General features: G+C 35.1%; 1 protein-coding gene across 1 annotated transcript; it reads left to right on the top strand.

Annotated features, from left to right (window-relative positions):
* Positions 1-37: 37 nt before the first annotated feature.
* GlcAT-I (Glucuronyltransferase I) lies at positions 38-10,799 on the top strand. The gene is made up of 7 exons (XM_019044355.2): positions 38-408; positions 984-1,036; positions 1,422-1,570; positions 4,335-4,494; positions 5,312-5,458; positions 7,037-7,333; positions 7,815-10,799. Exons 1-7 carry the CDS (start codon positions 279-281, stop codon positions 7,914-7,916), a joined length of 1,038 nt encoding a protein of 345 aa, XP_018899900.2. The 5' UTR covers positions 38-278; the 3' UTR covers positions 7,917-10,799.
* Positions 10,800-12,243: the final 1,444 nt, after the last annotated feature.

Raw genomic sequence — 12,243 nt, 5'->3', positions numbered from 1 at the left:
ATCTTTTTTTAAATGTATAGGCAACAACGCTCATAACCTATATTTGAGTCTGTGTTAGTGCCTGTGTTCGTGTGTGTTCGGAAATGATAATAAACAGCTCTTTTCGAAGAAATTAATTTTTTGTGGTGATTGATAATGGTAATTTTCATGGATCATGGGGGTCCATGAGCCATGACGTTTAAATATACGGTTGTGACATCAAGGATAATTTTCTAACCCTCGGATGAGTTAATTTACCATGTTACTCAGTGCGATTTTACCTCTCCAAGTCAATCAAAATGATCACTTCCCTCTCCTCGGAGTGTGTTAGGATAATGCACACATGCTCAGATATGATAGTCAGAAAAAAGTCCGTTTTAATCCTAATTACGGCGCTAATTTTATGTGTATTGTACCTGAGGACCAAAGGTAACTTTTCTAAGATATTCTGCTCCTATATTTCTTCTTCCACATTGCAATGTAATGGGGACCCGCCTCCCAGCTTTGCAACTGACACTCTAGTCACAATTACTCCTTTAATTACCCATTGTCATGGACTTCAATTCATAAGTTTTAAAGAGCATAGTAATGAGTGGTCGTTTTCGTTAGGGGCGTGAGCAGGATGAAGAGGTTAGGTTTTGTCTGTCGTTAAAGAACCCCATTTCCTTTCAAGTTTCCACACATACATTATTCAAGTTTTGCCCCCTTCAAATTGTTTAAAAACTTATGTTCAGTTTAAGCGGACTGTAACCATGGCTAAATTTGTATTTCTGCCGTCGTCAAGATTTTGCCACCCTCACGACTTACCGCAGAAAGAGGGAAAGGGAGGTCATGTCGTTTGTACATTATACAACTTGAGAGTTAGCCAATGACTATTTGATATTTTGCACCTCAAATTTGGTCTACATTAGCTGGCATCCTGTACCGTATTAGAATCATTGATGTTATGAGAGTCTCTCAATAAATGGATAAATGTACTGAATCATCATTAATATTTTTCACAGACTTTGAGAAGTTCGATGGAATGCAAGCAACTCTCGACAGGCTTCGGCTTGAGGTAAGTCAACAATGAGTTTTCTAAAAGTCTGGTCTTGTAACGTTGCTTGATATTCATCAATTCTCGCTAATATTGCAAATGGAATCTATTGTTGAGAGAATTCGAGACGAAATGCAACGAAGACTCTGTATTCTTTTATGTTTTAGATTAAAAGGAAGTTGCTGTCTTAACAGCGTTGATAAGGGTACATAATTTTGGCCAGAATAGTTCTCATACACTCTATTTTACTGAGAGCACTTATTCCCTAGTTTCTGTAATTTTTTTATTCTGGCCATTCAATTGCTTCTATTGGATGGTTTATTTGTCTGTTTTTGTTTTACATGTTTTTCCGATTCCTTGAAAAAAAAAGAAACTCACTAATTTTTCTTTGTGTCGGCTCGAACAGTTGGAGGATTCACAATCTTTGGTGAAGCAGCTTAGTCAAGTGCAGTTGGACAAGAGGTCTACTTGTGCGCAATGGGATCCTGCTCTCCCTGTTGTATACGTCATTACTCCAACATTCGCAAGACCTGTTCAGAAAGCTGAGCTCACTAGGTAAATATGGTTACTTTTAATGGTCCTGTCGCACAATTTTTTTTTATTGTTTGTATCGAAAAAACTAATGTCACAGGAATTTTCCCTCAGTTTTTGACTACCCCTTTGAAAATCCCCCAAAAAATCAACTACAAAACGCCCCAGAATTTGAATTTTCAAAACGGTCACTTTTAAGCGGAAACGAATCCGGTACATTCGTGACATCACAGTACATGAAAAACCTGGTCTCTTCATCGTTTACAATGTATTTCTCCATAAGAAATTGGCAAATGCTTGATGAAAAGACCAGGTTTGTCATGTACTGTGATGTTGTGAGTGTACCGGATCAGGATAAGTTGGGTGATGTTCACTCTCCACTTACAAGTGTCTGTGCTGATGCTGTGCAATTTGTTTTATAACAAGGTGGAGAAATGGTGCTGGGTCCACACCATTTTGCAGGGAAAACAAAGCCAAGTAGCTCTAAAAATTATAATTAGAGTCAAAATCAAATTTTTTTGAACTCTAATGCGTACCAGTACTAAACTGAGGGGGAGAGTGTTCAGCTCAGGCAGTTTGCATTGGAATATTAAGTTGGAGTCACGCAGAGAGATCTATACCGGTTTGGGCCTTTTTACAGATCATCAGCAGATCACACTCGGCCCGCAAAATCCAAGACGGCATTAAAACACTGTCATGGATATGACCCGAGGCATGACACAAAAGAGTGATCCACGCACCATCTACCGTCGCTGCTGAACAACTCTCATAACAAAACAAGGAAAACCCGAAAAATTGATTATCAGGCTGGTTGGAGATTTGAACACATCTAGACTCAACTGCCCGCTCTCGAACGGGAGAAAACACATATCCCCAACTGGGCGTACAAATGAAAAAAAAAACACTAAGAAGTGGCCTGAACTGTATGTAACCAGTTTTGTACTGGTATGCATTAGAGTTCAAAAAAATTTAATTTTGACTCTAATTATAATTTTTGGAACTTCTTGGCTTTGTTTTCCCAGCGAAATGGTGTGGACCCAGCACCAATTCTCCACCTTGTTACGTACAGTTCGGGCCACTTCTTAGTGTTATTTTTTTTATAAATGAGTAATTCTACGAAAACTGTCCAATTTGACCTCTCAAAAACTAAAAATTCAACTATGTTATTTTGGATTGAGAGTTTTTTTTTCTTAGCTCAGCATAGTATCAGGCTTAAAAATTCTATATGAGTACCTTTTTTTTGTCAGGCATTTCTTTTTATGAGAAATTGTTTTAAAAATAGATTCCGGTTGTCACGACCGTCACTTCGATTATTTTGGTCCATCAGAAAGACAATAATGGTCAAATATGCAGTTTTGTTTTTTTTTATATACTGTTAGGTCCTATGAAGAAGTGAAACAACAAAAAATAGTGACCCAGTGTATATGTTCATCATAAAACAGCAAATGTTTTCTAATTTTTGCAGATTTTTTAGCTTTTTTCTCGGAAAACAAAAAAATGTTTCTTGATTTAAGGATAAAATATCTACATATTTGTTTTTTTCTTAAATATCTGAACCTACGCCCCCAAAAAATTTTATACCTTGTTCAAAAATTATGAACTTTAAAAATTGGCAGTTGTTTCATAACTGAAAAAACATCCATTTAAAATTTTCGGTCATTCTATTAACATCAATATATTACTTTATGCTTCCTACTCTTTTAGGATCCCCTTCCCCCCTCCAGGTCCTATATTGTCACTTGGATCAAATTGGAACTAAAGTTTTGGTTAACAAATTTTCATTTTCATTTTCATTCGAGTGCAGTTTCGATATCAGTATTGAATGCGATATTTTTCTTCTAAAAAAACCACGCCTTTATTACGTTGAATTTCTTTGTCAAAGGTACATGAGTTCTTAAGTCTTATGACAACAGAAGTGCAATCTCAAAATTCGAAAAAAATGACAAGTAACTGAAATTATGGAACAAATCGATGCGATGTATCGCACGTCGCTCCGACACAAAAAATGGCCTCCATCGAATCACCTTAATCCATCAATTTACACAATTGTAATGGTTATAATTTGTTAAAAACACTCATTTTCTTTCAGATTTGGTGAAATGTGAGACTTACTATCACACAATTTACAAATGAAATGATCATGACTGGAATTGGACTGTTTTCGTAGAATTGCCCATATATATACACACACACACACACACACCCTCACACATGAAATTAGGGTTTATTAGGGAGGCTGTTAGGACAGATGGGATTAGGCCTTGTGGGCTAATTGAAGAAAAAAAAGAAAGATTGAGGATTGACTGAATGTGACAAAGACGCTGTGCTGCCATTGTATACAAGTTCCAAAAACAAATACCTTCCTTTGAGGAGATATTGCTAAATTTGTCTACTGCGAGTGACAGTCAGACATAAATTGCCAACTTAAGTATCTGATGCTAGTTCTAGTTATTGGCAAGGGTATTTTTATTGTCTCCACTTTCTAACGAAACCGCGTCAATAGCTTACGAAAAACTGACAGAAAAGTCATATGCCCACCCTTGTCAGCATTTTGTCTCATCTAATACATATGCAACAAAGAAAGGAAAGCTCTGAATGTTATCATGATGTAAAATGGGTTAAAGGTATTTTAGAACTTCTCTAAAATTTGTCGATCTAGTGTAAACTAGGTTTGTTCATGTTCACGCATCAGACAAGGATTCCTTGCCGCCAATTTGTTTTCAATTTCTCAGTACTCTGATTTTTTCTCTTGAGTCTCATTTTATCTGGAGATCTATTTTTATTACAGGTTATCTCAAACATTCATGTTGGTTCAAAATTTGCATTGGATTATCGTGGAAGATTCAAAACAAAAGACTGCTCTAGTCAGTAATCTCCTGAAGAACTCAAATCTAAACTATACTCATCTTATTAATATGACACCACCTCAATGGAAACTGAAACAGAAAGTGCGTTTCACCATTTTTATTTTATATCCGCTTTTCTGATATGTTGTTATGATCCATAGTAATACCTCAACTATCTGCCCACTTATCCAATTAACTGATGCCTTAGTCATCGTGCGCAGTCAAAATTGAGATCTTGGTAAAAAAACAAGTTAGTCGTCTTGACGAAAACTGGGTTTTGTCAAAAGTTGAATATTTATGTGGTTTTAAGTATTTTCTCCTGATGAAATCATTACATTTTACAAATACGTTCAAAAATTAGTCAAGCTTGAGCTGTTTTGTCACATCTGGAGCCTGAAATGGCATTTTTCCAGTCTAAAAAATATAATGTTGTCAGTTATAGTGTTTGACCCTTTAATTTTAGTTTTATGTTTTATTTTGACTCTTGTTTTTTCAAGAATCTTTCTTGTGTTTCTTATTTTTATGGATATCTACTGTTTATATTATTTATCAGGGGTGTTTTAGTTCTCAAAGCTTATATATGTGGTGTAATTATTATCGAAAAAGTTACTAGAACTTATACATTTTACCTAAGTCTTATTTGAATGTTGGTGCTGGCAGTTTTATTTATTCAAATAAGTGGACTTGGTTTTATTTATATTCGTATTTTTGTTACAATCTTTAAAATTGATTATTATGAATGCTATTTTATTTTTACCCACCTTTAAAAAAAGTTCAATTAACTTGAAGCAAATTTGTACTCAGGATTTCAAAGTAAAATTAAAAGATTTTAACAAAGTTTTGTCACATAATCCGTTTGTTTCCATGTTCCATGTTTAATCTGTGTTTAACAGGGAGACTAATTTAACTTGGTTTTCAGGAACAAAGATGGCGGAAGCCAAGAGGAGTCACACAGAGAAATGCAGGACTTACTTGGCTGCGGGAAAGCAAGAAACCAGCTGTAGATAGAGGCGTAGTGTACTTTGCGGATGATGACAACACCTACACTGTTCAAATACTCAATGAGGTAAGTTTTCGTCAATAGGAACATTGATGAACTAATGATTACTAATCTTTAAGAGGAAAAGCTTCTGCTTTTCAAAATTACTAGCTTTATCAAAATTAGCTATCAAAATTACTCATCTAAAATTGCTTAACTACACGGAGAAAAACAACACGGTTATTCGACAGTTATCACGGTAATAATGTCACACGGAAAACCACGGTATTGAAACGGTGGATTTTGGTAATATTATTGATGAACACAGTAGCATAACCATGCTCATATAATAGTATGTCTGTGCCCACAGTAAGATTACAGTGAACACGGTCATACCACCGTGCTCATCGTTACAAGAATCAAAATTCATGGTTCTACTACCGTGGAATCCCGTGTGACATTACTACCGTTGTAACGGTAGAATAACTGTGTTTTTTTTTCTCGGTGTATATTAGGATTAAAAGGGTTCAGGAGTTAGAATGGACTGCTTGACAAGTTACAAAATTAAGCATTCTACTTCATGTTTCCACCTCAAAATTTCATGTAGACCATGATTTGCACAACAAAACTTACCAAAATTAACTCCTAACAAAGATACAAACGTTTTTATGTAGCATTGGTTACTGAAGAGTTAAATTACCCCCTCACAAGAAAATCCAGAGTCTACATCAATCAAATGGACGTATTTCTGTCAAACGGAACTATGTGCATTTTAAGACATGAGCCCTTACAGTCCTTACACCCATTAGAGTGTAAGCATAACAGGGCTCACATACTAATGCACACAGTTCCGTTTGGCTGAAATAGGCCCAAATGACACTCTACAATGGCTCTAGTAAGCCTCTTAAACCAGTGTTTACCATACATTATCCAGTGTCAACGATGCATTCCTGAGTTAATGCAAGATTTAAAGAGAGGTAGATCTTTAAAAATTGAAAAGTAAGGAGTTGTAGCTGAAATATTTTTCTTCTCATGGACTTCAAAACGTATAAGTTGTATAATTCTGAAGCTTTGAAACTTGATCCCAGAGAAAAGGAGTAATTGCTTACAGCAGTAACAGATATCCCGCTCTCATCATGAGCTATCTCTTTTGCTTTCATATGCATTCCATATGAGAAACGAGAAACGAGGATCAATTCCTAGACTTTATTATGTATTGAACTTTCAAAGCTTGTTTCACATTTTACACATTTTATATTTCGGATACTGGAACTTATACGCCTTAGAGTGTAATATTCCTGCTCTATCATCATAATAATCGCCGATTTCTGTGCCAGATTTTAGCAGCGCAACTTGGTGGTTTTTTTTCCAGACTACTTCTAAAAATTCTCTCTAAATGTGATGCGCCACCTCAAGACATGTGACCTTTTGATTGCCTTTTTAATACCCTTTCTAACTAAGGGTGACACAAGTTTGCATAAAAAAGTACACTGGGCTTGTAACTAGTATTTCCCACATATTTTTTAGTACTGAGTCCAACCACGGCCTTAGTTATTCGCTGTCTGCCGTTTCTCTGAAAATAATCTTTGTCAAGAAGAAGGTGCTTTTTACATAATTATCAAGGATATTTGGTGGTCTAATTTAAGAATTTTAACTCCTTTGCAGATGAGATACACACGGAAGGCTAGTGTCTGGCCTGTGGGCCTGGTGGGTGGGCTCATGGTAGAGAAACCAAATATTGACCCTGACACAGGTCGTGTGAGCAGTTGGAACAGTGCATGGCGTCCTGAGCGGAAGTTCCCAATTGACATGGCAGGCTTTGCTATCAACTTGCGAATTCTCCTAGAAAAGCCTAGTGTCAAATTCTCATACCAAGTGGAACGTGGTTATCTTGAGACGGACATTCTCAGTCAAGTAACTACACCGGAGGAACTTGAACCTCTTGCTGACAATTGCACTAAGGTATTACTTTTATTTCTACAGCCAAATTTTTGGGAGCATATAGAAATTTCACCTTATGTCGAAATTTTAAACAATATGAGAAGGAAAGATAAGCATTGAAATCAAATCATATTTAAATTCTCTTCATTGTCAGGTATCTCTCGCCATAAAACCTTCTTTTCAGAGTGTGCCAACAGCAAGTAGAGAACGTAATGAAAAGAGTCTTTGATGGAAGGTCCCTTGAAGCATTTTGGAGGTTTTTTCTTGTATTATGTGAACATTTTACAAGGCTGCGAAAAATTTGTAATTACCATAACAGTCCATTTTTGCTGTAAAATGTTGAACATTTGATCAATTTTGCAATGTATGGGCCAAATTTTGTCCTGGAAGACTTGAGGAACAGTCGAAATCCTAATAATTATAATTCAACAATAAAAGGATCCAGTGGAGTAAATCTATGTGAATGATATTTCTAACAGGAGCCACGTTTTTATTTCTTCAGGTTCTAGTTTGGCACACTAGGTCGCAAAATCCTAACCTGGAGGCGGAAAACCGATTAGCTAGGAAAAGTCTGCCGCCTTCAAATGCAGGCATAGAGGTCTAACATTCAGTGCAGTGTTAGAAATGTTACCAATGATAGCCATAGCTACGCACCATTTCGCGAGCCAAAATAATAGGGTTGGATCAGAGGTCTGCTCAGATCCTGTGCCAGGATTCCTAATGCAGATAATTCCAAACCAGGTGAGTACTCTTTGTCTTAATGTAGTTGGCCAGCAATTTATAGCCAGTATAATTGTCCGCTTAGATTGCTCTCTGTCACTTTGTCTGTTTTTTTATAGTTGTAATTTCAACAAGCCCTAGTTTCCGCATTCCTAATTTTCTTAGTTTTTTAGAGTTCATTTTTATGTATTAAATTTGTGTGCTGCTGTAAGTGACTCATTTTACTGTCTCGATTATTTAGACAAAGTTTTAGGGTTTTTTTTGTCGCAACTCTTGCACCTTCTTTAAATTAGTGACCAATGCTCTATATTATTTTGTTAGTTCAATTCAGCTTGCTCAGAGGGTGTGGATATTCTTTTGTTAACAGCAAGTTTTTGTAAACACATTTGTTTTTTTTTTGTTTTTTTTTTTTTAAAAAAAAAAAAAATGAATCCTGAAGGACTCTATGGCAAAAAATGATGCTGCTGAGAGGGTTATAAATTTTGCTTTAAATTCGAGTTTTTTGATGACCAAAGTTGAAATGTTGCATGTATGCTAAAATGTACACTGAGTTTTAGTAACCTGTCATATTTTGAGGTTGAAATTGCTGAAATGTGTATTTTGATCATGGCGTTTCAAAATCTTTGCTTCTATTTAATAATTATAAGGCCACTAAACTAACATTATGACTTGAAATTTTCATAGAATATTCTTCATTTAGAGAAGAAAAATAACCTAAGTTTTTAGAAAATGACGTTTTGTAGTTTTCCTCACAAAAAACAAAGTGTGACAGGAAATCTGCTAAGACGCAAACCAATTACGCATTTCTGCAGTTTCACCACAAATTTTCCATCAAGGACAAAGATCAGAAGTGACAGCAAATATTAAAAACTTACTTGAAAGATAGATTCTTGTAAAAGCTACATCCAAAATGCTTTCTTTTTGCTCAAAATTTGTCATTAATTTTTTAATAAAAAATTTGCAAGTCTTAAGCACAATTGGACCGCTTTTAGCAGGAAGGATCCAAGCCACATCGGCTATCGCCAAATTCATCTGGGCAATTTAATTTTTACAAGGAAACGTTTGTGCGGATTCCTTTGAAAATTTCAAGGAGTTTGCTTTGTACTATGCAGAAAACGTTTCTTGTTAAAAAATTAAATTGCCCAATTAAAGGATCCTGCACCCTCCTAAAGAGAAAATGCACCTCGATCGATTTTCAATTTTTTTACTGTGTTCAATTTATCTCAAGATGCTGATCGAAAGTGATCATTGCGCCAACTTTCTACAATGCACCGTTTTTGCACAATACGCGTGGAACGTATCAATTATTTGGCAATAAAGAGTCAAAAAGAATAAGGCATTCGAGAACAGGTCTGATGTGAATAAGGAAAAACTTAGCAAGTGTCTGTCTTCTTATCTATTCCTACCTACTCCGGGGCTATCTCCCTCCCGCTCTTGTGCGTTTAACGTTCACTGTTTTTCTCCAACTTTCTTGTTCTTATGCTCCTCACGAATCTAATTTGGATAGTCAAGCAAAAAGGCGTGCAGAATCTGAGATAAGACTGCCGCTCAGTGCTAGAGTTCCCCTGATTTCCTTGTTGACACACAGCCAACCGTTCACACAAGTGCTGAAATGAGGAATTTTTCTGACTCTTCATCGCCGAATAATTAAAACGTTCCAGGGGTATTGTGCGAAAACGGTGCATTGTAGAAAGTTGGCGCAATGATGACTTTTGATCAGCATCTTGAGATGAATTGAATGCAGTAAAAAAAATCAAAAATCGATTGTGGTGCACTTTCCCATAAGGAGTGTGCAGGGTCCTTTGGCAATAGTTGATGTGGCTTGGTTCCTTTCTGCTTCATGCAGTCTAATTTTAACTTGAATAGGCACTTCTGTAATCTTTTTTAAGAGTCTCTACAACAACTCCAGTATAAAGTAAATTCCTTGAAGTCTCAACTGCTCTTTCAATTTCTGTGACAACTTTCTATGCTGGTTAATTTTCCTATTCAAGGGATTATAGACCTATCTGTCACTGAAAATATTCCTGTTATTAATGGCAATTCTTTCCCATTTGAGTTTGTTTAAAAAGATGAATTATGGAGTTATTCTTTTTTTATTTATGTCGCAAATCTTGTGCAGAATGATCTCTTATAAATTCAGAACCAGAACAGACAACTCGAATGATGACCTTTTCATTTTACAACTCATTTTTGTGGAGGTGTATTCTGATGTTTTTCTTTGGTCATGTATTCAGATTGCTCCATACTTTTGTAAAGGCAGATTTATATTTTTTATTTTATTTTTTTTTTGCAAAACTTTCTGCCCCTAAATATAGGTTGCTAGGAGGCCCAAATTTTTTCAGCCTATATTAATTGTAAGGGGTTGAATAAAAATGCTGAGAAGTTTTAAGAGAAAGGTTTTTGTATTCCCTCACATGATTCAGATAGAAATTTAGCAACTTTAGTAAAATAATCCGCCAACAATTTTTTTCTGGTAATTTTTTTTCCCTGAGGAATTGATGATCCTTTTCAATGCATTTATGAAATACTTGAACAATCATTAAGCTACGAAGAAGATTTAAGATCAAACCTTTCATGAAGGCGCTGATATTTGTTTAAGTAGCCACATTAGTCACTAATCTTTTTCAATCGTGATGAAATGGAAATAAATTTTTGTTCGTCCAACAGGATGTAACTCTAATACAGGCACAATAGACTACCCTTATTTTTGACACCAAAACTAAATTGTTAAATAAATAAAAAAAAAAAAAAAAAAAAAAAAAAAAAACATTCAAATGGCGAAGTGAATTTCTGAAATTTTGTAGAGCCCAGTTTTTTTTTCCACAATTTACAACTACTTCTTGGTAAAGTTGGTATATTGGAATAAAAATTATCTATACAACATGTTGAAGCTTTCTGGCAACTCAGCAAGAAATTTTTCTCTGATTTTTTTTTTATTTTTTTTTTAATATATATATATATTTTTAAAAAAATACCATGGCTTGGAAGTTCCTCAGTATCTCAGGAAAAATGCCTTTTTATAACTGAGCTTATATGATCTGCCTTATAGGATAGGGGTACGTTGCTCTCCTATGCTGCTGTACTAAGGAAGAACGTTGTACGAGCCTTCAGATGTTGCCAAATTTTATTCGTTAAAGTATGAATGTTCAGGGTAATGTGTGAATTTTGTGGAGAATTTTATAAGCAATCATATTTAAATTATCTGAAAATTTCTAGAGCAAATATTCACAACTCTTCTCAAAAATAAGCACTTTATCAAAGGAAATTTAGCATCTTGAATGTTCATGAAGTGTTTTTCCTCAGTACAGCAATATGGTAAAATGTATTGGAGAATCATTAAAATGTATCTCCAAAAAAAGTAGAGTTCTTGCATCATTATTGCATTGACTTAAATGAAAGAACTGTAAATTATCTTTGTCTCCTCATCTCAACATTTTACAAATTTTTAAAATGGATAATTAGACAGGGCACAAAATTAAGAACCGCAATATCAACCTCATCAAAATCAACGTGTTCAACATGAAATTTTCATGAGAAAAATGGACCGTTGGCTGTAATTCTTAATTTTTATCCTCTTCAGTGGTCCGCCTACATCTACAAGTGTCTTTTTTGTGATTTATAGTTCTGAAATCTGACAACAGGACTCTCGTCCATGATTAACCATTGTGATTTCTTTTAAGATTGAATCGTATCTGTGCTTAGTATTTTACTCCATTGCTTCGTCAACCGATTGTTTGTTTTTCTTTGATGACACCTTCGTTTTTGATGTTTCATTCCAAAAGGACTAGCTCTGATGATATTTAGCATTACGCTGGCAATGCAACTTTTGAAGAGTGAGAATGCTATTTCTATTTAGGGCCATTTAACTTAAAAAGACTTAATTCAAATTTTTCTCGGTGAACCAGAGGGTATTTAATCATTCACTTATTATGCTTAAATTGAGGTGACAGGATGGCACTGTGTGTGCATACAAGTTTTTCTAAATAAAAGAGGAAGTTCAGCCATTGCAACTTTCCAAGGCGCCTAGGATATTCTGTGTTTTCTTTCCTCTATTTTGAGAGTACTTAATATTTTTACTCATATGTGCTGTATTTTGCGGTCTTGTCGTGAATTTTGAAATGAAATATTTATTGTGTGAAAGTGGGAAAAATTTAAGTATACAAAACATGCCCTTAAGGTGATTAATGCTCTAAATTCTTTTTAATAGTTTG

The sequence above is a fragment of the Bemisia tabaci genome, chromosome 3, assembly GCF_918797505.1.
Source record: "Bemisia tabaci chromosome 3, PGI_BMITA_v3".
In the NCBI taxonomy this organism is placed as follows: Eukaryota; Metazoa; Arthropoda; class Insecta; order Hemiptera; family Aleyrodidae; genus Bemisia; species Bemisia tabaci.
This window is presented reverse-complemented; position numbering and strand designations above follow the sequence as displayed.